Source organism: Chrysemys picta, chromosome 5 (assembly GCF_011386835.1).
Source record: "Chrysemys picta bellii isolate R12L10 chromosome 5, ASM1138683v2, whole genome shotgun sequence".
NCBI classification, from domain to species: Eukaryota; Metazoa; Chordata; order Testudines; family Emydidae; genus Chrysemys; species Chrysemys picta.
In genome coordinates, this window is record NC_088795.1 from 82,235,460 (window position 1) to 82,261,561 (window position 26,102).

Here is a 26,102-nt window from a genome sequence, read left to right on the forward strand (position 1 = left end):
TGTGTTTTTATCCTCTGGTTCAGTTCAAATTCTCAGTGTATAAAGAAAAATAAATGCCGACATTCATTTTGTTAGTTTATTTAAAACAACCTCATCAACCTCCCCCCCCCCCCCCACCATTCACAAACACGTCTCATCCTTCAGCTCTGTTATTCAGGAGCTATAGGAACATAGGATATGATTGCTCTCTTTAAATATATCAGAGGAATAAATACCAGGGAGGGAGAGGAATTATTTCAGCTCAGTACTAATGTGGACACGAGAACGAATGGATATAAACTGGCCGTGGGGAAGTTTAGGCTTGAAATTAGACGAAGGTTTCTGACCGTTAGAGGGGTGAAATATTGGAACAGCCTTCCAAGGGAAACGGTGGGGGCGAAGGACCTGTCTGGTTTTAAGATTAAGCTAGATAAGTTTATGGAGGGAATGGTTTAATGGGATAACATGATTCTAGTCAAATGAACAGCGTGCCATCACTGGTAAATGGTATCAATGGCCAATGAGGGTCTGGCTGGAGAATCTTGCCTACATGCTCGGGGTTCTACTGATCACCATATTTGGGGTTGGGAAGGAATTTTCCTCCAGGGTAGATTGGCAGAGGCCCTGGAGGTTTTTTGCCTTCCTCCGCAGCATGGGGCGGGGGTCGCTAGCTGGAGGATTCTCTGCTACTTGAAGTCTCTAAACCACAGGATTTGGGGACTTCAACAGCAGAGTCAAGGGAAAGGGGTTGGGACGGCTTTGTGGCCCGCATCATGCGGGAGGTCAGACTAGATGATCATAATGGTCCCTTCTGACCTTAAAGTCTATGAGTCTATCTGTAAATATATCAGTGGGTTCAGGCATAGGCTAAAGTGGTATGGTGTCTAAGGAACACCGTTGTGCATCAACAATGAGCACATTAAGATCTGTGCCTTGTAATCTTATGATGCTAATTGACTGAGATACAGTGCTGTTATTGGCATGCATGGTGTTGGGGTTCCCCTGAGACCTCTTCCCCTCAGTTCCTCCAAGAACTCACTTGAAATCCAGTCTCGTCACTCAGTTTCCTTTATTTGGCATACAGCAAAGCTACATTGAGTTGATCAGACTCAACAGTAGGGTGTAGGTATAGGGGGTGTACCACACTTCCAAAGTTACACAGCAAACCTCTTCCTTCATACATATTTTCACATTACATTGCATTTACTATACATTGCATCACATGTTTTGGGATTGACTTGGTCACTTTGTAGGAACCAATCCCTGTACAGTATGCTCTGTCCATTCACCATCCATGTACAACTTACTGTTTACCTCATCTTACTTTCCAGGATTATCTTGTCCATTGTAAATGGCTCCTTGGGTGTTTCCCCCTTATCTTGGCTAGTACAGACATTCTTTTTCCAGTCTACTGATCCATTTGCTTATCCTAGTTAGCACAAATACTCTGTTTTCAGCATGCTAATCAGTGTACCTCCCTACTCCTGTCTGCCAAGAAATGAGGCCTTTCCCATGTTTAATTACTTATGTCACGCCAGGCCTACATTCCTACACATAGAAGACCCAATATTTGCACTTGCTATATTTCATATTATGATCTTCTATACCAATTTAAGTTTTAAGGGACTGTTAGAGATACTGGATGAGGAGTAGGAAAGCCAGCTTACAAGGTGAAACACTCAACGGGAATTTCTGAAGTACTTTATGTCACTGGGTGAACCTTAGAGGAAAGTGTGATTCTTTGAGTAGTTTAGTGTCCCTATGGGTGCTCCACTGTAGGCATTTGTGACTCCATGTGTCCGGTTGTTCATGAGATGTTTGCAGATGTGGCTTATGTCCTGGTGCAGATTTGAGTATTCTTTGCTTTGAAGAAGATGACTCAAGCTACCCAACTTTTGCTTGAGAACTACAGATGCGCAAAGTTATGGCATGAATTCTTGCAACTTGTACAATTCAACCCATCAACTTATTGATTGGACAATGAAAGATAAGAAGTGTGGAATCTCTCTTATTCCATTACAAGTATTAGGTAGTAGACAAGAAATATTTGTTACAAAGGGGGTATTGTCCAATTATTAGTCATACTTACCTCATCAGACCAGTACATAGATCCTCTTGAGCATTTCTTCTGTAACAAAACTTAATTTTAAAAGTGTTTGTAAACCCTACTATTTTTCTTTACGGTTTTAAAAATCTGTTTCTCATTAAATAAAGAAGATTGTTTTCTGAACCTCAGGGATGCCTACATGCACACTAGGAATATATCTTAGTCACAGCATACATCTTGTGTAGTAGAGATGCAGCAATTCTAGTTGCTTTTAAAGCTAAGTCAGCTCTGTGTGCATTAATGCCCTGAAAGTAAGTAGGTAAGTGTGTTTGCATGTGTGTGTGTCTACATAGATTCTAAGCCAAAAGGGACCATTGTGATCATCTAGTCTCACCTTCTGTATTACACAGACCATAGAACTTCCTCAAAATAATTCCTAGAAGAGATCTTTTAGAAAAAAACATCAATTTTTGATATTAAGTGATGGAGAATCCATTATGACCCTTGATAAATTGTTCTAGTGGTTTATTACTCTCACTGTTAAAAATGTACACCTTATTTCCAGTCTGAATTTTCTAGCTTCATCTTCCAGCCATTGAATCATGTTATACCTTCCTCTGCTAGACTTGAGCCAGTTATTAAATATTTGTTCCCCATGTAAACATTTATAAGCTGTAATTAAGTCACCCCTTAACCATCCCTTTGTTTAGCTAAACAGATTGAGCTGTTTGACTCAATCATTAAAAGGCATGTTTTCTAATAATTTCTGTCTTATGGCTCTCTCCAATTTGTCAACATTGTTCTTGAATTGTGGGCACCAGAACTTGACACAGTATTCCAGCCGTGGTCACACCAGTGCCAAATACAGAGATAAAATAACCTCCCTACTCCTACTTGAGATTCCCCTATTTATGCACGCAAGGTTTGCATTAGCTCTTTTGGCCACAGCACCACACTGGGAGCTCATGTTCAGCTGATTTTTCCACCATGATCCCCAAATCTGGGCATTGTGCCTATGTATGTACTTACCTACCTGAAATATTGCCTTACTGAAAATACTACTTTAGAGGAGGACAAGGGGCTAATGGATATGACCATCAAAGTGTTGTTAGGGTCTCCTTAGCTCTCACAGTTCACTCCTAACAATTGCCAGATAGTTCCCCAGAAAGGATCCTTAGAATCATAGAACTGGAAGGGACCTCGAGAGGTCATCTAGTCCAGTCCTGCCATGAGTATAGGGGACTGGACTAGATGACCTCTCGAGGTCCCTTCCAGTTCTATGATTCTAAGGATCCTTTCTGGGGAACCAAGTATTATCTAGATCATTCCTGACAGGTGTTTGTCTAATCTGCTCTTAAAAATCTCCAATGATGGAGAGCCTAGGCGATTTATTCCAGTGCTTAACCACCCTGACAGTTCGGAAGCTTTTCCTAATATCCAACCTAAACCTCCCTTGCTGCAATTTAAGCCCATTGCTTCTTGTCCTATCCGCAGAGGTTAAGAAAAAAAATTTTTCTTCCTCCTCCTTATAACAACCTTTTACATACTTGAAAACTGTTATCATGTCTCTCAGTCTTCTCTTTTCCAGACTAAACAAACCCAATTTTTTCAGTCTTCCCTCATAGGTCATGTTTTTTAGACCTTTAATCGTTTTTGTCGCTCATCTCTGGACTCTCTCCAATTTGTCCATATCCTTCCTGAATGTGGTGGCCAGAACTGGACACAATACTCCAGTTGAGGCCTAATCAGCGTGGAGTAGAGCGGAAAAATTACTTCTCATATTTTGCTTACAAAAAAGTGTTCACATTTATACAGTGACTCAGTAGCACAACTTACAGGACCAATTCTATGTTGACTTAAGGGAAGTAAAGGCTAATTGGATCTCTATAGAATTCTCTTCCCATGCTAGTAATAAAATGTGTTCCTTAAAATATATTTCTAAATAAGTGCAAATAATTGTCATGGTGTGAAAACACAATAGACTTGGGAACAAATTGCTATTGTGTTTACCTGGTTATGTCTTAAGTTCCTGTAAATTAATGATAGCTCTCTCTGAAACAAAACCACAGGCTGCTGTTCAAGTGGACTATTAGATCTAGCATGTCAAACATGATGTACCATTTTGTTAAACTGAACAGTTAGTGTACTGCATTCTGTTTTCTTTTGTTTTGTGTTGCTGTAGGTGAGATGACCTAGCTCATTCATACTAATGAATATTGTACTAGAGTAATTAGTGTCTTCTTGCCAGCTTCGCCAGATCTCTTAACTTCTTGTTTAACTTAGAAATCCTGAATAAAATGATAGCATTAACATATACAACTAAAATTCTGACCTGGCAAGTCAGTAATGCCTAGCACCCAAAGAGATAGTTGTGTACGGTGGGGTTGCAAACGGGTGTCAGGGGTCACAACTACCCTTCTCTTCCCTTACCTTTTTACTAAATGGGTGGGGTGTTCTGGCCTGATCCCAGTTAAATAAGAGGAGGGGGTTCTGGGTGTGGTCCCAGTATGATAAAGGGAGTCCCAGTATAGAACTGGTTGAGACCTAATGAATAACTTGTAAGGACCAGTAGACTAGGCAATTAGGTGCACGTTGAAACCTGAATTGTATTTTATTTATACAGCACTGTGATTGAATGGAAAGGCTGAAGAAAGTCTTGAAGTTGCAGTTCTTTCAAGCAAAGATTTAGTGCATAATTCTAAAGTTTTCTAGCTGTAGAGAATAGATCAGTTCAGAGGACCTAAATAGTCAGCACCGTTTCCTTCTCTGTAACACTGATTGTTGCTTTTCTCAGTTTTTGGTGTGATGGCAAGATATGTTTAGAAAGAGAACAGGAGTTAGTTTATAACTCATTCTAATGTAACCTGAAGTCAAAGTGTACAATCCTTATTGCAGAGAGTCTTAGTGAAGGCAGATGTTACTGCATTACTGTATAGAGTGACTCACTGGGAAAGGAAAAAGTCTGTGACTGTACAATTTTTAAACTGAAACCTAAAGAAGTAATATATAAAATTCTAAATGGATTTATGTGATGATAAAAAAAAAGCAAAATCTAAACCCTATTTGTAGTAGATCTTGACTTGCATATGTCAATTTTTAAGGTTTCTATTTATCAGAAAAGTATGTAACTGTATGAAATAAAAATATAATCATTGCAAATGTTGCAGTCTGCAGATGTTGTTTTAAAACAAGCTGTCCTGATAAAACTGTCCTTGGAGCCCAAATATTTTGGGTGTTTTGTAGAAACCGAGAGGAGGATTTAATATAATTGGTGGTAGAAAAACGGTAACCTTACATGAATGAGGCTTGCAATTACACTTCATATAACACTCTTAAGACACATCCTCAGCTGTTGTTAATTTGCATAACTCCACAATGGAGTGGAGCTGCACTGATTTACACCAGCTAAGGATCTGGCCTTCCCACTGTAAAACCTCTTTTGATCTGCTAGTGTTTCATGTTTTGGGTGAAAACTCTTTCTCCCCCATCAATAATCCAGTTCTAGAACATAATTTTTAAAAATTGATTTTTGACAAGGAATGGTATTTATAGATCTAGAATATTGGACAAATCCTGCTCATGTCAGTCATTCAAATAATTCCATTATAGTCAGTGAGACTCCTAGGGTGAGCATGGTGAGCACAGTTTACTTTCCATCAGGTTATGAAAAATAAATACTATTTGCCAGACACACATTTAATGCATTCTTTATATGTTCCCAGGGAATGCTAAAAGTCTTCCCCTTAGTCATGTCATCATTAGGGTTGAGGGGAGGGGTTTTGGTGAATAGATTCTTCCGAAAACGTATTTTTCAGGGCACTGAAACTGTTCACCACTTTGGGTTGAATTCAGTGAATAGTTTCATTCCCTCTTCTGTCCCCCCCTCCCCCCCACCACCAAAAAGAAAGAAAGAAAAAGGTGAATAAAAAACATTTAAAAAGTCAAAATAGTTACATTTTGACTATTTTGAAATGAAGTGTTTAAACTTTCTGTTTCGGAATGTTTCGACTAGAAATTTAGCTAATTTTTAAAAAGTGAAAAATATCACAAAATGACTTAACGAAATAAAAAACCAAAATTAATTTCAAGTGAAACAAAATGTCTCGTATTCATAACCCTTCTTTTTTTGGCAAGACCAACGGAAATAATTCAGTTTTAGTTGAAACTAGATTTTCTTTTGAATTTTTATCAAACTTTTGCTCAGCTCTAGTCATTAACTCGCTGTTCAGTATCCTGCTGCTCAGATGGGTTTTTACAGAGAATTGCTTGGGTTGGAAGGAACTTCTAATGAGTCATGCAAGTTCATCCTTCAGCATAGTGGCAAAGCTAATTGTATTATTCCTAAATCATCCCTGATGGATGTCTAGACTAGCTCTTAATATCTCTAATTATGGGGATTCAACATGGGGATTGTCTGCTTATTCCATTATGTAACTCTTATTAGTTCTAAAGTTTTCCCTGATATTTAATTTAAATTTTCCTTACTGCAGCTTACAGCCATAACTTGCTTTGTGCAGTAATTGGTTCCTGTTGACTTTATAACACCTCTTTATATGTTTGTAGATATTATGCCTCTTTTAGGTCCTCTCCAATAGTTTTGAACATACCAGTTTTCTAAACTATTTCCTCATTTTCATTACTCTCCTCTGAACCCTTTGTAATGTTTACTAATGTGGTGCTTGAAATTGAAGCCCACACTGCAGCTGAGAAAGAGGCTGGGAGCACTCCTACCCAGAGGCATGTGTAGAAGAGAGAAATTCTTGCCCTTTCTGGATTAGGTGCTCAATGATAGACCATACACTCTGAAATAATGATTTTTGCATTGTCCTGAGGTTGCCATATAACTGTTGTAGGAGAAGAATTAAGAGTCTGAAACCATCTAAATCTCTTAGGTACAGAGTGCTGAGTCAGTCCTCTTCTCCATAGCTAACCATGTGTAACGTGAAAAACTCTTATTTAAGCCAATGACTCTGGGTCGATGAAGGTATGAGTAGGGTATGTCATGAAAGGAGCTGTGGAGTTCAGCCTTAGACCTAATTCTGAGAGTACCCTGCCATCCTCAATGAATTCTCAATACTATGCCCATCACTGTGGTATCTGAACACAGCCTTCAAGCTTCCAGGTCCCAATTTTAGGACAAAGATTTAAAATAATATTAATATTATAGCAAAAAACATGAAAGGGTGGGGAATTTCATTTCCTTATGTTTTTCTAGCTTGTTTTAGGATTAATTATTTCTGATGGGTTTTTTAAATATAAAAAACAAATTAACAAAGGAAACCATAAAAGTGAGAACACTACAGGTGAAGGTAAATTTGCATTTGAAATGAGAAGTCCAGTATTCTAATCATAGCTCACCTCTATCCATTTGTGGTTCCGTTTCAAGAGGGGTTGATGTAAACTCTTACATATAGAGAGAGTCCAGTGAAATATTGTGCTGCCTATTTGCTAGGTAACATGCTAGTCCAAAATAGCAAATGTACAAGTACTTCAAATGATCATAACTTCCCTTTGCTCAAAAAGGGATTATGAAAGCTATCAAATATTTCATATGGGTGACTGGAATTAACTTTAAACTTAGGTCTCCATTTAATAATTATTCTCCCTATGCAGAACCATGTGAATAATAACTTGAAAATAGAATGAAGGCCAATTTTAGAAGACCTAGCTTTAAAAATTTTCTCCTGCTTTGAGTATATTCTAAAAGGTCACCAAGAAGGAATAATTAAAGTAACAGGTAGAGATAATTTCCCCATGGATCACCACCTGCTGGTAATTTTATTCAGATGTGCCTGCATTTCTGCAAGTGATTAGTCTTTTGAAAAATGTGTAATATAGGAAAGTCACTAATAATGATCACTTACCGTGAGCCCTTCCATCTCTGATCTCCCAACCCTCATAAATCCATGTGAGAGAGAGGCTTTGCAATGTGTCTGAAGGCACAAATCCTGGCTCTGCCAGACCAAGGAAGGAAAAGACTGCGTAGTTACACTCTCACAGAAAACACCCTGCCACCAGTTCCTTCTTCTTTGCGTCACAGGAGTTTCAGATCAAACACCTCTGCTGATCTCAAACGTGGAAGCCTGGCATGGGAAAGAAAGGTAGTCCCTTGGGTAGCTATGTTTGAAACCATGTAGGGTTTTATAAACCCTGGGGGGAGGGATAGCTCAGTGGTTTGAGCATTGGCCTGCTAAACCCAGGGTTGTGAGTTCAATCCTTGAGGGGGCCACTTGGGGATCTGGGGCAAAATCAGTACTTGGTCCTGCTAGTGAAGGCAGGGGGCTGGACTCGATGACCTTTCAAGGTCCCTTCCAGTTCTAGGAGATGGGATATCTCCATAAAAAAAAAAAAAAAAAAAAATTAAAACGAGCACCTTGAATTTTATCTGGAAATTCATTGGGAGCCACTGAAATGCTCAGTTATTGGGGTTGTACACATTCGGCACTAGGCTGCGTTTCTTAATGGTCCTGTGTGCAGCCCAGGAACACCATATTACAACAAGAAGTAAGTTTATAAGCAGACATATTTTAATGAAATGTCACTTACAGTGATGGTATATCGACTGTTAGAATTGCCTGCCACTAGCATAAATAGACATGACCAGACTTTTACAACCCTCCCCGTGGATGTTGTCATCATTTGAATTTTATGGTTTATCCTGACTGTAATTGAATTAATTAGAAAGTACCTCCTTAGCAAGCAAAATTGCCTAAAAAGTCAAAACAAACCCATGCCAACAAAATATATGAAGACTGCTTCCCTCAGAAAGATGATTTCAGAGTGGTGTGCTACAATTCCTTTTCAGCCTGTTATCCATAGGTAATCTAGTTAAGACAAACATTTTATATTACTGATTTTTCTTTACAGACATAAAAGGCATAAAAAAGGCAAAATATGTGCCTTGTATGTTGCCATCCAGATCTTTAAACACAGGTGGTAATCTGTGTTAATCTGGTATTTCATCATATCTTCAGTACTGTACGTTGGAAATATTGATTTCATTAGGGGCTTATTTAGTAAGGAAAGGGCCTCATACTTTAGCTGTTTGTCTTGTTTGGCAAATGGATTAACAGAGCAAATCTTCTGAAGAAAACTGTATTGCACTGGGGAGAAAGGGTGACATTTTGGTTGAGACATGAGATTAGGATCTTAAAGATCTGAGTTTGATCCTTGGCATTGCCACAGACCACGTCTGTATTCTTGAGAGAAGCTTTTAACCTCACTTTGCCTCAGTTTCCCCCATCTGATAACACATACTTTACATAGCTATTGTAAGTTTTCATTCGTTGATAGTTGTAAAGAATGTGAGAGCCTCCAATGGGAGGCAACTATACATGTGTGCAAAGTACTCTCAAATGCAAGTAATGAATGGAGAACTGAAATGGCAATCCGATAACCCCAGCTAGCACAGTCCTCACCTTAAGGATTGCTATGGCTTATGTATATGGATATCTATATCTTGAGAGAAGACAAGGTTGAAAAGAGAGACCATGAAGAATATGAAACTAATCAAGAAAATTCTAAGAAAATGAAGTACTGGTAAGCAATAGGAGAAGTCACTGTTTTTTAAAATGGAATTGAGCCTGAATGCAGAGACTCTGGTTATTGAAACAATGTGAGAGCAAGTCCCCCAGTTCCTCCCTTCCCTCTCTGCACAGAAAGTTTTTTTTTAACAACGTTAGAGTGACAGGAGTGACCCATGGAGCAGCAATAAGGTGCTTAGGAGAGAAGGTAGAGCAGAAGTTAAAACCCGTACAGTAAAATATGGGAGGACGCATGCCTGTCACCACAGAGAAAGAGAGAGAAAGGAGACCAATCTAACATGAAAAAAACTCGTAAAAGCCGAATGACCGTGTCCCAAGAAGAGATTTAAAATGGATTCTAATGATGTAGGAGGTGTTGTAAGGCAATCAGTGAAGATGAATGTATTAACTGGGGGGGAAATTGCAGGACCCACAATGTCCTGGTCAGATTTACTCCAATAAGCCAAAGCTTGGTATGATGCCTTTATGCTACAGCAGAGAGAATGAAACTGTGGTGAGGATCATGAATCTGTATGCAAGTTAATTTTTATAACGTTTTGCTATCTATTTACTATCTCAGTAATATACATTCCCTCCCCATCCCCAAGGTTGTAGAAGAAAATGGGGAACAAGTGCCCTGCTACTTTGTCATGGTGAGTTTACAAGAAGTTGGTGGAGCTGAAGCTAAGAACTGGAGAGTTCCCAGAAAGCTCAGTGAGTTTCAGAATCTACACCGAAAACTCAGTGAGGTAGGAATACTTTTTTGTGTGAGTGGGGTTTTTCATCTTTTAAAATACTAGACCAGGGTCGGCAACCTTTCAGAAGTGGTGTGCCGAGTCTTCATTTATTCACTCTAATTTAAGGTTTCGTGTGCCAGTAATACATTTTAACGTTTTTAAAAGGTCTCTTTCTATAAGTCTACACTTGATCTTAGCCAAAAGGCCGAGAAGCGATATAACTAAACTATTGTTGCATGTAAAGTAAATAAGGTTTTTAAAATGTTTAAGAAGCTTCATTTAAAATTAAATTAAAATGCAGAGCCCCCCCGGACCGGTGGCCAGGGCCCAGGCAGTGTGAGTGCCACTGAAAATCAGCTCACGTGCCGCCTTCGGCACACGTGCCATAGGTTGCCTACCCCTGTACTAGACACACATTCAGAAAAAAAAAGTACATAAAAGAAAGTTACCATTGCTACCTCTAATCTATGTGAAAAATATAAAAATAGCTTAAATATGAAACCTTTATTTAGAAAGTAAAACAAACAGATTCTGTTGTAAGCAAAAACTGTATCAAAGTTTGATGGAAATGGGTTTATAAACCTCTGGTGTTGGGCTCCAAAGTTGAGGTTATTAGCTTCTTGATTCACAAGTACCTCTTGATGGCTAATTTACTGAAGCAACAGGACAAAGACTTGGTGGAGATAGCTGCTTAAAAGGGACAATAGGAGACTGATCATTTTCAGAAATGAAGGGGGTAGGGAAGAGTGCATACAGGCTGCCAGTTTGGCAGGGGGGATTTGAGCGGGTGGGGGAAGAAATCTTAGTGGAAGGGGCCTGGAGTCTTTTTAGGGTTCTCTCCGTGTGCTCCAGTAGTAAACTTGTGGAGGGAATCACTCTGCTGCAGTTTATTTAATCTGAAATGAAAGGTGGAAAGAAAACTGGAAGAGGCTTAATTTGATGGAAAATTTGAATCCCATCACTTTCACCTTTGTCACCCTTTTTTGCTTTAATTACAGTCTTCCTTTCAACCTTTTATCTCCTTGTCAATTTAATTGGACTTCCATGACACACCTGCTGCTTCCAATGTCTCAGCTGGCCTTTGTGATTTATGCTTTATGACTAATGGACACTGTTCATATGCCAAGATGGGTTTTCTGTCTCCGCCTCTTCTCCTTTTCATCCTCTCTCTTTTTTATCTATTGTCCTGCTTCTTCTAACTCATTGTCTGCTACTCCTTCTCTATAACAGTCCATCCGTATCACATATTGTTTCCTAGTCAAGAATATAGCATGCCCTTTCTCTGTATTGTACACTGTCTGTCCAGCCCTCCTTTATATGTCTAGTTACATTAAATTGCACTTTCCATTTGCTTAAAACAGTGGTTTTCAACCTGTGGTCCACGGACCCTTTTGGGGGTCTGCAGACTATGTCTAAGGGGTCAGCAAAAGCTGACTATGAAAATAAAGTTTCAGATCCCAGAAAAAACATTCTGTTTTTCTGTCAATACAAAGTATGTGAATATGCACAACTACAGGTCAAAACCCGGAAGTATTGTTGTTATCATAGAAGCCCACAGTTTAGCGCCCTTTCTCACGCTGTGTAAATGCTGTGCCAGCACATTAATTAAATTCTGTTCAGTCAGTTTTCAGCCTAAGACTTCTATGGTAGGGGTCTGTGGACCACAGATTGAATTTCCAAAGGGGCCTGCACCTCCATTTGAAATTTTGTAAGGGTCTGCAAATGAAAAAAGGTTGAAAACCATTGGCCTAAAACATCTAAATATTCCAGAATCTGGTTATTCCTCATTACTGTATTTTCAGACCAGCTGCTGTTTACAGCATCTTGCCTTTTTGGACCCAGATTTCTTTCTAGCAGCCAATTTTTGCACTTGTTGACAGATTGCAAAAAAGTTTGTAGTTGGCCTTTTCTTGTTTAATAATGAATTGTGTTTGTTGAGCGGATCCAGTGTCCTAGTGGCTTCTGCTCTGTATCGCCATATGAGCCCGTTTTGAGTTCCAAGCCTGGCCTCTGGCTCCGAAGGCAAGTGAGGGCTTGAAGCACTAAGAGGGACAGCCCTTTGGGAAAGAAAGTGCCTCATGTTGTTCTGAAGCAACCCTTTTAGCTGACATAGGACTGGTAGTGATGGGGCTCCAAAGGAAGAGTTCCTAACCTATGTTACCTATGGGTGGGCAAGGGAAGGAGTTCCTCAGAACACTCAGAGGGGTGTGGAAGGGAGAGGAAAATTAGGGGATGTCCTTGCATCTCCATTTATACCCACACGCCTTTCTGCCTTTTTGCTGCATGTGTGTATTAAAAATATGGTGGAATAATCTGTTTTGTCCTTTCTCTGCTCAGTGTTTTCCATCATTAAAGAAAGTTCAGTTGCCTTCTCTCAGTAAGCTGCCCTTCAAATCTGTAGATCAGAAATTCATGGAAAAATCCAAGAACCAGTTAAATAGCTTCTTACAGGTAAGAAAACAAAGACTGTACGCTCTTAAACATAGTATTCGTTGTAGAGTCTAGAGGCATACTGGCTTCCCCTCTTCTGTGCTGCTGGGGTCTGGAATCCACAGTAGCTTGTCTGCATAAGTGTGTGACACATTCTCTCCCAATCTTTAGAAAAAAATCCTATCTCTGTGTCTTTAGTACTGTTCTACAAGCACAGTGGTCACCAACTGGTCAATTGCCATTGACCGGTCGATCCTAGAGGATCTCCCAGTCAATCACGATCTCCGGTGGTGCAGCGTAGCTACCGCTAAGGCACACTCCCTACCCTGGCCCCACGCTGCTCCCGGTAGGGGCCAGCGCAGCCCCGGGGGCGGGGGTCTCCCACTGCGCACTGCTCCTGCCTGCAAGCACGCCCCCACAGTCCCATTGGCTGGGAGAGCTGTGGGGGCAGTGCTTGCAGAGAGGGGCAGTGTGTAGAGCCACGTGTACCCCGCCCCTCCCCAGGGGCCGCAGGGGTACATTGGCCCCTTCTGGGAGCGGTGTGGGGCTGGGGTATGCAGGGAGTTGCCTTAGCCTTATGGCACCCGCCAGAGGTAAGTGCTGCCTGGCGGGAGGCCACACCTCAGCTCTGAGCCCCCTCCCAGAGCCTGCACCCCAAGCCCCAGCCCTGACCCCCCCTCCCAGAGCCAACACCCTGTACCCCCTCTGTACCCCAACCCCCTGCCCAGCCCTGACCCCCCTCCCAGAGCCAGCATCCCGTACCTCCTCCTGCACCCCAACCTCCTGCTCCAGCCTGGAGCCCCCTCCTACACCCAAACTCCCTTCCAGAGCTTGCACTTCTCACCCCCTCCTGTACCCCTACCCCAGGCTCAGCCTGAAGCCCCCTCCCACACTGCAAACCCCTCGGCCCCAGCCCAGAGTCTGCACCCCCTGCCAAACCCCAACCTCCTACCCCAGCCGTGTGAAAGTGAGTGAGGATGGGGGAGAGCAAATGACAGAGTGAGAGGGGAATGAAGTGAGTGGGGCAGGGCCTCGGGCAAGGGGCAGAGTCGATCCTGGGTTGCCCTGAGATTCAAAAAGCGATCTTGGGCATAAAAAGGTTGGAGACCACTGGTTTAGAAGGTTGTGCTGCAGTCACTGCTCCTCCTACCACAGGCACCAACTTTCCAAAATGCCAATGGGTGCTCAGCACCTACCATTTTTTTCCCTGTGGGTGCTCCAGCACCTATGCCTCCTACTCTGGGAGGACCAGAGAGAGATCTCAACGGGTAGTTGCAGGCAATCCCCCCTTCCCGAAGAGCTCTCAAGTGTGCAGTGCCACAAGGAGTCATTCTGTTACCTCTCCTGTTCAATGTGTGTATAGGACTGTTAGGAGAGCTAGTAAGGGTGCATGGGGTTCAGTGTTTTCACTGTGCCGATGACATCCAACTGTATGCCTCTTTCTCTTCTGATGTAGTTTAGCACCTCAGCCAGTGTCTAGTTGAGACTAGGGCATGGCTGAGAGCAAGCTGGCTGATGCTGAACCCAGCTAAGGTGGAGCTGCCGATGGTGGGTTGGGGGAAGCAGCTGGAGGAGATGGCAGAGGTAATATCGGCCCCTTTGGTTGAGGGAGTGCGTCTGACATTGGTTAATAGTGCTCACATCTTATGGGTGATGTCAGATGCCAAGATGCTGTTTGAAGATCATATTACAGCGGTGACCCAGTCAGCTTTTTACCATCTCTATCTGGCTGGGAGGTTGCAACCTCTTTTTTCTGATGTGGACCTTGCCACTTGTATCTATGCTTGTGTCACCTCAAGATTAGGCTATAGTAATGTGGTCTACATGGACTACACCTACAACCATTCAGAGGCTGAAGCTGGTGCAGAATGTATGTGCTTGCTTAGTGAGCAGGACATCTCAGTGGGAGCACGTGACCCCAGTGCTTTGGGATTTGCCTGGCTGCCTATTGGTCTCCAGTTGCAGCTTAAGGCATTGGTCATGACCTGTAGACTATCAAGCCCTAAATGGCCTGGGACTGGCCTAGCTTAAGGTCCACCTCTCCCTGTGTCCTTCTGCCACAGCTGTGGTCAGCAGGGCGCTTGAGGTGGTCCTCTTTGTTGTAAAAGGTGGGGGTTGCTGTCAGGGCATTCTCTATTGGGGATCCAGGAGTCTGGAACTTGCTCCCTCATTTGGTCCTATGGAGCCTGAATTTGGTGACCTTCCAGGTATGCTGTAAAAGACACCTGTTGAATAGGGTCTCAGAAGGAGGCTGAAGGTGTGCTTCCTAGATGATGAAGGGAACAGGTGGTTGGCTTGCCAAATTCCTGTGGAATTGATTTCAGTGCTGCTGAGGTTTAATTTGATCGTATGTATTGTATGATTAATTATATTAGATTGCCTAGAGCCTTGGCTAGGCATCATTATTATTTTAAATCTAAATAAATGAATAAAAGGTATGGTTTAGATAGGACAACCTTTGAAGTGGCTGTATTTTGCCCCAAAAGGTAAAATTGTATTTGGCCTCAAGTAGCACCAAACAGGAGACATTGTACAATTTACAGATACAGCAGTAGGGTTTTCAGGGCCACCTGGGTTTAACATTGCTGTTTGTTTAAAGCAGACTGTTTGTTTGACAATTAAGAAAAACTTTTGTAGATTCTGAAGTTCAGAGACTAATAGGCCACTGCTGAGTCAGGAAAAATTAAACTAGCATATTCATTTATATCAAAAGTAAATTGTTTGATTTTAGAATAATCTTTTTCCTAGACAGCTTTTGTTTGTATTCCAGGTACTATAATACAACAAAAGTTGCTGTAAAACAGCAAGATATATTTCCCTCAGGAAGTGAAATAATTATATGTATGTTCTCTTTCTAAAGTAGAATGTTGCTAAAGTGGAGCTGAGCACCATTAATATTTAATGTACTTTTTTTAAAAAACTAGGGATAGGATTTCAAACCCTGAATGTTTGCCATTTCATTGCTGTGCTTTTCAAAGGCATCATAAAGAAGTAGCAGAAATGTATTGAAATATGAAACCCAGTTACCAGTTAGATATACAATAATCTATTTCTTGGGTACTGTACTATCCTTAAATAAACACTTCGGATTTTAAGCATCAAACTTTAAGACTTCTTTTTCCCCTTCTGTGTCCTCTTGTCCCTTTCTGTTTCCTGCTCTTCTAGATTCCCTTCACTCCCAGCTGCTCATGGTCAGATGCCCCATCCTCCACCCCAATAACCTTTCCTGCAAATCATCCTTTTTGTCAGTGTCTGAGGAACCCCCTTTATTTGGTGCTGCTTCTCTGGTGCTCAGAACCCAATCCTGTTTATTTGCATCTTCTTTCTGCTCCAGATTCCCTCTTTCCACACCCACAGACCAGGCAAAGCAGCTAGTTCTGTGCTGGTTTCCTTGCAGATGAAGTAAATTAGGTAGAGAAAGTATAGTTTGAGGCAATCAAGAATCTCCAAATTGTATTTTCCAGTAAAAAATAAAAATGACACTTGGGCATGACTACAGGGGAGAGCTTAGTGGATGGGCAATTATAGCAATGCCTAGTTGGGAAAGAATTACTGGCAACAATCTGTGAAAATCAAAGCACATGCAAAGCCTTGACAGAAGGGAAAGCTATTTGGAACTATGGGTATTGTACGAAAAGTGACTATATAAAAACAGTCTCAACAAATATGCTGCCTGTGTATTTCCTCTGTGTGTGTCATATTTGCATATTTTACTGTCTAAAATGTATTCGTTTTACTACTAAATAACTGCAGAGCCAAGATGACCTGGATTCTGTTCTGGGTTATTCATCATTTTACCAGCATTGTTATCAATGAACCTAATACTCCTCTCACTTATACTGGCCTAAATCAGGAGTAAATCCATTGTAACCATTAGTATATTACCAGCGTGAGAACTGACTCAGTCCTTGTGTTTAAGTCTTTATTGGGGGAAGGAGGCGTACAAGCCAAAAAGAATACATCTTGAGTTTCAGATCCCATGTTGAACTTGTGGCATTGGCATTTAGAAAAACCATCTCTCTAGTGGTAAGTCAGTTTGATCTCAGAGTGATTGTGAGACCATGAGCTTGGAACTCCACAATGCCATTTTTATAGTACTTTTAATTTTCCACTTTTAAATAAATAACATTTTAAAACAAATGCTCTACAAACTAATTTGCATGGCATAAGGACATCTCCTTTAAAAAAAGCTTAACACTTAAAAATACTATTCATTTAGAAAATGTTACTAAAATTCAAGTCTCTCTAAGATGTGACACACACTGTCCTTATTCACTAATGTTAGTCTCACTGTGCACCTGATTAGTGTATTAATCAGCTGTACCGAAGAGTCTGTTGCTCTTTATTGCTTAAATAATTCATATTTAATTGATATGTTGTGAATATTCTTCATTCTGTTTTCTCCACAGAAGCTGCTTTCTGATGAAAGACTGTGTCAGAGCGAAGCACTTTATGCCTTTTTGAGCCCATCCCCTGAGCACCTCAAAGTTATTGATGTGCAAGGAAAGAAATCTGCCTTTTCACTCTCATCATTTCTGGAAAGACTTCCTGGTGATTTCTTTCCTCATCAAGAGGTGAGTGGTAGAAAAGTAATTTTCTTAGATTTAATTATTTGTCCAATATAAGCTGCTAATACAACACATTTGAATGGTAGTTAATACTGGAGGTGTTTGCAAAGATGCTGTTCAGTTTACTGTAAGCAAACCAGTGGTGAGATATTAAAGCTCTCTACTAAATTTAATGCAGTTTGCTAATAAAACATGTTTTACCTCTGTGGAAAATATATAATCTAGACAATTGTAAAGACTGTATATTCCAAGTTAATGAAATGTAAACAGCCTGGGACACTCTTTGCTAGCAAAATGTCTGACCTTTCAAACACTTAAACATAAAGCCTTTGTAGAGCTGTCCAGGGGTATCTCTGCTGTCTTGTGATCATGAAACCCAGACTGGGGGGTGGAGGGGTATTTCTTTCATACAAAGGCTTTTCTTTTGTTCTGCTTCTCCACATCCTCTATGTAATTTTCTGTATGTACCTTTCATCACTGTGGTTTTCTTCCATTTAGTATTGAAATTAGACAACCAGAAATAAGGGATCCAAATTCATTGGCCCTGATCCTTCTCACCATATGTCCCTCTTTCATACCATTCACGTAGTTCTTTTATATGTGACAGAAAAGAGCTTTAGTTGGCTAGGGCAAAAGTTAAATATTTTTTTCTTATACCATCTTTAAATTTATTTTTGCTTCTTTCAATTTATAAAATGTGCTTATACGCTCTTCAGAATGGGGACTGTTTTCTCCTATGTGGCTGTACTGTAATACAAATCATACAAAATAATCTAAGCACTTAGACCCTCACAAAATGCCGCTGTTACTAAGCATCAACATCAAACAACAACAAATGATCTCCTCCTCCCTTACACTGCTAGGTCAACTTGTTAGAAAAAAGCCTGGAGAAACAGGCTTTACAGTGTGCCCTGAAACTGTCAGATCCACAGACCGAAACCATGGGGGGAGGAAATTCCAGAGCTCAGTGCTCCTCTTCTAAGAATGTCCTCTCCCCACTCCTCCAGACAAGACATCTAATGCTTGTTGGTTCCTGAATTGGCAGTAACCCTCACTGTTCCAATGTACTCACTTCAAAGGCTGGTAGATTGGTATGGTGGCAGAGCTGACAGACCTGCTTCTCTTGTTTCCCCCAGCTGGCTCCACCTCTGCTCCCGATACATGGGAATGTGCAGGTAGCCCTTAGCTGGCTCTGCAATATGTGAAGGGTACTGATGACTACCGCTATCCTGCACGGCCTCTTCCAATCCTGCCCCCAAGCAACTAAACTGCATTAGTTCTACTGCGTGGCTGTGGAAGAAGAGCTAGGATTGTGCCTGTGCATGCACTCACCAGGGCAACTCCATGGATGCCAGTACCACAGCTTCTCTGTGCTTCAGAACAGAGCCAGAGCACTCCCTAACTCAGAATAAATACTCTGTGGGGCTGAAAAGATCAATTAATTACCTCCAACAGTGAATGCAGTTTGGTATGAATCTCTGAGGCAGTGGTCACTGCATAGCTAAATAGTGCCTCTGGAGCCTTTGATCTTCCTGAGACCCTTCTAAATCACCACCTTCCCAAAAAGTGCAAAGTATTATTCAAGTCAGGTGGGTTCTCATACAGTAAGATTATATACACACACACGAGATGGAAGGATAAAGAGATTTAAGGAACATGGGAGAAGGAAGGCAGGAACATAATGGAATGAGAGAGGAAGAGAAATGAGGGGGTGGAAACAGAACAGAGACTGAAAAAAATGGAGGAAAAGACAAAGCAAAAGATACACCAAGATAGAATCATAGAAATGGAGGGCTGGAAGGGTCCTTGATAATTCATCAAGTCCAATCTCCTGTACTGAGACAGGACCAAGTAAATCTAACAGGCGTTTGTCCAACATTTTCTTAAAAACTTTCAATGATGGGGATTCTGGAATAGACTTCCAAGGGAGGAATCCTTGTAGAACTTCACTACCCTTATCATTACAATATTTTTCCTAATAGCTAACCTAAATCAGTAGTCATTAATGAAAATATTGTCTAGTACTGAACCCTGGACTGACTCTTTCGGGATCCCACTAGATGTGTCCTCCCAGTTTGACAGCAAACCACTGATTACTACCCTTTGAGTATGGTCTTTCAGCCAGTTGTGCAACTACTTTCTCAGTAATTTAGACAGCATTTCCTTAGTTTACTTATGAAAGTGTCATATAGGACTGTATAAAAAGCCTTACTGAAATCAAGATATATAATGTCCCCCTTTATGCACTAGGCCAGTAACCCCATTAAAGAAGGAAATTAGGTTGGTTTGGCATGCTTTGTTCTTGACAAACCCATGCTGGCTATTCCTTATAACCCTATCATCCATTAGGCGCTTACAAATTCATTGTTTAATAATTTGTTCCAGTACCTTTCCAGGTATCCAAGTTAGACTGACTAGTCTCTAATTCCCTGGGTCCTCTTCTCCAGTCCTCTGGGTCCTCACCCATCCTCCATGAGTTCTCAAAGACAATTGCTAACAGTTCCCAGATTGCTTCAGCTAGTTCCTTAAATATCCTAGGATGAATTTCATCTGGCCCTCCTGACTTGAATACATCTAACTTATCTAAATATTATTTAACCAGTTCTTTTCCTATTTTGGCTTGCAGTCCATCCCTCTTGTTAATATTAATTGTGTTGAGTATTTCATTACCATTAACCTTTTTAGTGAAGACTGTAGCAAAATAGGCATTAAACACTTCAGCCTTTTTGATGTCATCAATCTCTCCTTCCCCACTAAATATAGGGCCTATGCTTGTATTTGTCTTTCTCTTACTCCTAAAGATTTAAAGAACCTCTTCTTATTGCCTTTTATGGCTCTTGCTAGGTGTAACTCGCTTTGTGGCTTAACCTTTCTGATTTTGCCCCTATATGCTTGAACTACTCTTTTGTACTCCTCCTCAGCAATTCATCCCTGTTTCAACTTTTTTAGGATTCCTTTTTGATTTTCAGGTCATTAAAGAGCGCCTGATGGAGCCATATTGGCCTCTTACTATTCTTTCTATCTTTCCTTTGCACTAGGATAGTTTGCTGTTGCGCCTTTAATATTGTCTCCTTGAGAAACTGGTAGCCCTCCTGAATCCTTTTAGCCCTTAGACTTTCTTCCCATGGGACCTTATCTACCAGTTCTCTGAGTTTGTTAAAGTCTGCTTTTTTGAAGCCTATTTTCCGTATTCTTCTGCTCTCACACCTTCCATCCTTTTCTTAGAATCAGGAAATCCATCATTTCATGATCACTTTCACCCAAATTGACTTCTACCTTCAGATTTGCGACCAATTCCTCCCTGTTCATTAGAATCAAGTCTGAAACGGCGGTTTGCCTGGTTACTTCCTCCACTTCCTGAAACAAAAAGTTGTCCCCAATACACTCCAAGAACTTACTGGAACTTTTGATTTTTGCCATATTACTTTTCCAACAGATATCTATGTAGTTAAAGCCCACCATTACTACTTGGCGTTTTGGATATTTCCAAAATGCATCCGATGAAGTGGGCTGTAGCCCACGAAAGCTTATGCCCAAATACATTTGTTAGTCTCTAAGGTGCCACAAGGACTCCTCGTTGTTTTTGCTGATACAGACTACCACAGCTACCCCTCTGAAACTTGGATATTTCTGTTATTTATTTTAGAAATGCCTCATTCACCTGCTCTTTCTAATTTGGAAGTATATAGTAGACTCCTACCATGACATCAGCCCTATTTTTTATCCTTTTTATCTTTAACCAGAGACTTTCAACTGGTCTGCCTCTCACCTCCCTCTGGACCTCAGGACAAGTGTATATATTCTTGATATATAATGCAACACCCCCTCCCTTTTTATTCTTCCTGTCCTTCTTGAACAAACTATACCCCCCTTGACCAATATTCCAGTCATGAAACGTATCCCACCAAGTCTCTGTAATGCCAGTTAAGTAATAATTTATTTTATGTACTAGCACTTCCAGTTCTTCCTGTTTATTCCCCATACTCTGTGCATTGGTGTATAGACATCGGTGGTGCTGAGCAGATTCCCCCACTAATTTCCCTGTTGTTGCTCCTATGACCCTTTTATAATTTTCCATGTCCCCCCATGCCAACATCTAGCCCTCTGTTAAGGTTGCCTTTTTTATGCTTACCTATGGGCTTTTGTCACCTGCCCCCTTAGAACCTAGTGTAAAGCCCTCCCCAGTAGATTGGCAAATTGGTGCATAAAGATGCTCTTCTCCTCCTTGGTCAGGAGGACCCCTCTCTTCCCAGCAGTCTTCCTTCTTGAAACATGACATGGTCAAGGAAACCAAAGCTCTCCTGTTGACACCATCTGCGCAACCATGCATTCATCTCCAGGATGGAATTGTCCCTGCCTGAGCTCTTACCCTCAATGGGGAGGATGAATCAGAACACCACCTGTACCCCTGACTCCTTTCCCCGCACTCCCAGAACCCTGTAGTCACTGCTGAGTTGCCAGGGTCAGACCTGCCAGTATCATTACTGCATGTGTGGATGAGCAGCATGGGGTAGTGATCAGAGGGATGGATGAGCCTCAGCAACCTTTCTGTAACATCTCAGACGTGGGCTCCCAGGATATTGTGTCAGGTTGGCAGAAGGTTGCCTCCATCCCCCTCAGCAGAGAGTCCCCAACCAGCAGTACTCTGCTGCCTTCTCTTGGGCGTCCCAGCTTTGGGGACAAGTGCTCCTCCTCAGCCATTGGGGTCTGCTCTTCCCCGCCTGTTGCCAGTACTGCCTGTTGCCAGTACGAGACCTCAATGGACCGGGGGTCTGGGTGGGGGTGGAGCTCTGTCTACTGCCCCAAGTCACCAGCAGCCAGTCTCTTCCCCATAGAGCAGCCAGTTCTCCTTTCTCTGCTGGTGCTGCTGTAGTCAGCTAGCATCCTCTGTCCCATGTGTGTCCTGCCAAGGAAGTCCTTGTGCTCCAGGATGAGCCACCTCCTCGTACAGCTCTTATATGCTTCCTGAGGGACTCCAGCAACAGACACCGGTTCCTCCTGCTGGCTTTCCTCAGCAGGGACATGCAGGCTGCATTCCCAGCAAGTTGAGACCAGGGCCTGGGTGGAAGTATTTCAGGGTGACATTATGCCTGTCTGTTGGGGGTGGGACCACAGGGGCAGGCAGAGGAAGAGTTAGCAGTGGTGTTGGCAACAGACTGTTTTCCTCCCATTGCAAGTCCTTCCTTGTAGACTACCTCCAAGTTAAGAAATGGGGGGGAAAACCCAACATACAGCCCTACCTTCCTGCCCTCCTCCACTGGTGAACTCAGCTGGCTAATTCCCTTAGTCTCCCAGCTACCTTCATTTTACCAGCCATATAGATGGAAGGAAAGAATAATGATGGAAGGGGATGGAGAAAGCAGAACGTAATATTTTCTTTGTACTCCTTTTTTTGTTTCAAAAAAGTTGAGGGAAGGCCATTGTGAATGGATCCCAGACCAGTGCTTCTGCCGAAACAGTCCAAGCTTTCAGTGTATGCCACAGCTCAGCTGTTGCACAAGGGCACAGTCTAGGCATATTTGCTGTTATTTTACCTGAACTAACACTCATTAAAGCTTGCTGCATGGTACATGTTCACTTGTTAAAAAAAAATTTTTCACTTTATTCCTTGATTTGTAATTTCTAGAGGAAATGCTCTCATTATGTAACTTTTTTTTCCATTCTAGGTCACTCCTCGGGTTCTTCAAATATATTAGGCTAGGAATATTTCTCTTTATTACTGTTTTCAAAATGATATATTGGAGCTGTTTGAGATCTGTACTATTTATACAGCTCCTTGGAAAAGACTCTCTACATTTAGAATACATTTCTTAGCTGTCAAGACCAAAACCAAATCATAGGAAAAACAGAATTATTAGTATCAAAGGGGTAGCCGTGTTAGTCTGAATCTGTAAAAAGCAACAGAGGGTCCTGTGGCACCTTTGTTTTTGCACCATTACAAATGAGAAGTGGTTCAGGTTCATGAACTAAGTAGTTGGGAGGGAAATGAGCTCTAAAATTTAATATCCCTTAACAACTCTCTTCCATACTGTACCTGTATTGCTCTTTTAGGAGGAGACAGAAGAGGATAGTGACCTGTCAGACTATGGAGATGACGTGGATGGTAAACGAGATGCTCTTGCTGAGCCGTGCTTCATGCTGATTGGAGAGATTTTTGAGCTGCGAGGAAGTAAGCTTTGAACTTGCTTGCTCATTAGTGGATTCTGTTTGTCAAGAAAAAAACTAGGAAATATTGATTTTCAGACATCAAAATGAATCACTGTTTTCCTACCATTTAAATGAGTGGAGATATTTTTACAATGTAAAATACTGATTTCTTTGGAAATCAATAATGTTTTTTAATTTTCTAACTCTTCTGGGGGTAAGCTCCCAATTATAACAGTGCAGTAATAATGCGACAGTTTGGGAGTTTTGCATTAAATATTTGTAAGCTTTACCTCTGTTTAAAAATGTTCTATATTTCCAAAACACAGGCAAAAATCAGAGTATGCTTTTGTGTCAGGATACTGCATTTTACAGTGAACTAATCACAAAGAAAAGAAAAGTAGATGGTTTATCATATTGAATATGCATGTGTCAAAACAACATGACTTCCACTTCCATTATAAAAAATTGTATTATCCAAAATATAACTAAAGTACATAGTAGACTTGAAGCAACAAAATGGTAGAATTATTAACTTGTTTGGTGCTGGATCTTTCATCCCTTACATGTCTGAGTAATGGCTGCATGATCAGGTCCATGGACAGAAGCATCAAACAGAACTATTTTGTGTCCACTAGAAGATGCAGCCGTATATAGCCAAACATAGTGGTTGTTTAAAAAATATTTTTATCAGAGCAAATCATAGAATATCAGGGTTGGAAGGGACCTCAGGAGGTCATCTAGTCCAACCCCCTGCTCAAAGCAGGACCAATCCCCAAACAGATTTTTTCCCCAGATCCCTAAAGGGCCCCCTCAAGGATTGAACTCAAAACCTTGGGTTTAGCAGGCCAATGCTCAAACCACTGAGCTATCCCTCCCCCCTCAGCTCCACTTATGATTTCTGCAAAGTGGGATTAGATAGGCATGGGTGTATGGGCCTATGCTTTAGGGAGCAACCTGCACCTTAAATGGAAAATCCTTCCTTCTAATGGAATGAGCTCTGCTTCTGATCTTTATTATTAGATCCTGTCTTCAAAATAAACTCCTTTGTTTCTGAAAAAGCTGAGGTCGTCTGCTCACTTCCAACCTCTAGATCGAGGGAGCACTTTTGTTTTTTTACAAAAACAAAAAAGACAGACTTACATATTATTAACCTTTACTATCATGGTAGTAAAGTGAAGCATACATGTAAACGGTTGCAGGATCGGAGCTCTCATCAGTAGCTAAAGAACTAGGAGTCAGGAGAATTTTAAAATATCACACCTTTCAAAGTGCTGTAATTACATGCCCCAACTGGAGTAGGGTTACCATACGTCCGTTTTTTCCCGGACATGTCCGGCTTTTCAGCAATCAAACCCCCATCCGGGGGGAATTGCCAAAAAGCCGAACATGTCCGGGAAAAATACCGGGCGGGCACTTCCTCTCCCGCGGCTGCTCTGCTCCTCCCCAGACTCAGACTTCAGTTCTGTTTAAGAGCCAAGCTGCCCGAGCCAGCGCTACCGGCTTCGGGCAGCCCCCATGCCTCCGGACCCTGCGCTGCCGGAGCAGAGCAGCTGGAGCCGGGGAGGAGAAGTGCCCGGCCGGCGGCTGGGGTCCGGAGTCAAGGGGGCTGCCCGAAGCCGGTAGCGCTGGCTCGGGCAGCTTGGCTCTTAAACAGAGCCGAAGTCTGAGTCCGGGGAGGAGCAGAGCAGCTGGAGCCGGGGAGGAGACGTGCCCAGCCGGCGGCTGGGGTCCGGAGGCACGGGGGCTGCCCGAAGCCGGTAGCGCTGGCTCGGGCAGCTTGGCTCTTAAACAGAGCCGAAGTCTGAGTCCGGGGAGGAGCAGAGCAGCTGGAGCCGGGGAGGAGAAGTGCCCGGCCGGGGGCGCAGAGTCCAGAGGCATAGGGGCTGCCCGAAGCCCGAGTGCTACCGGCTTCATGGTTTGCTGGGCAGCCTCCAGACCCTGCACCCCTGGCTGGGCGCTTCCCCTCCCGGGCTCCAGCTGCGCTGGGGAAGCGCCGGCCGGGGGCGCAGGGTCTGGAGGCTGCCCGGCAAACCGTAAAGCCGGTAGCGCTCGGGCAGCCCTTTTCGTGTGGCTGGGAGGGAGGAGGGGGAGTTAGGGTGGGGACTTTGGGAAAGGGTGGAGTCGGGGCAGGGCCAGGGTGGGGAAAGGGGTGGGGCCGGGTGGGAAAGGGGCGGGGCTAGGGCCCGTGGAGTGTCCTCTTTTTTTATTTTTTAAATATGGTAACCCTAAACTGGAGATCTTTGCAAATACAGATCTTTCCCAAGACACCATTGTTAAGAGAGTTAAAGTTTACTGAGGATTTGACAGTTAGGAGGGAATATTCAAATTGTTTCCTTCAGTTATTCTTGATGACAAGAAGCTGCCTTTTTTCTTTTTGCAAATGTATCCAGAATGTCAGTGCCACTGATAAATACCATATATCCTATTGTTAGAAATACGAGTGCAAAAAAAGGCTTTGGAAGTAGTGCTGGGCCACAGTTAATGTAAACATTAAGGTTATATATTCTTAAAAAAAGAAACCCTTCCAATATGAACCAAAAATTAACAATGTAGATCTTCACCTATATCTAAAAAGATTTTTAAAAAGTGGAAATGGTTTAATAATCATTATTTCTACTCCTTCCTATGATCTAAACTTGTCCTTGGCTATCCGTAAAGAATAAAGAGAAAC

General features: G+C 42.0%; 1 protein-coding gene across 14 annotated transcripts in view; it reads left to right on the forward strand.

The window, feature by feature from the left end:
• The window catches only part of SNX25 (sorting nexin 25), a 166,386-nt gene that overhangs the window by 125,306 nt on the left and 14,978 nt on the right, over window positions 1-26,102 (forward strand). For all 14 annotated transcript variants that reach the window (XR_010601841.1, XR_010601839.1, XR_010601842.1 and 11 more), the window contains 4 exons: window positions 10,158-10,298; window positions 12,624-12,737; window positions 17,126-17,290; window positions 23,336-23,453. Coding sequence is in view for 5 of the 14 variants with exons in the window: in XM_065597936.1 (XP_065454008.1) it covers window positions 10,158-10,298; window positions 12,624-12,737; window positions 17,126-17,290; window positions 23,336-23,453 (538 nt within the window). In the remaining 9 variants the exon portion in view is untranslated. The remainder of the gene's footprint in view (window positions 1-10,157; window positions 10,299-12,623; window positions 12,738-17,125; window positions 17,291-23,335; window positions 23,454-26,102) is intronic.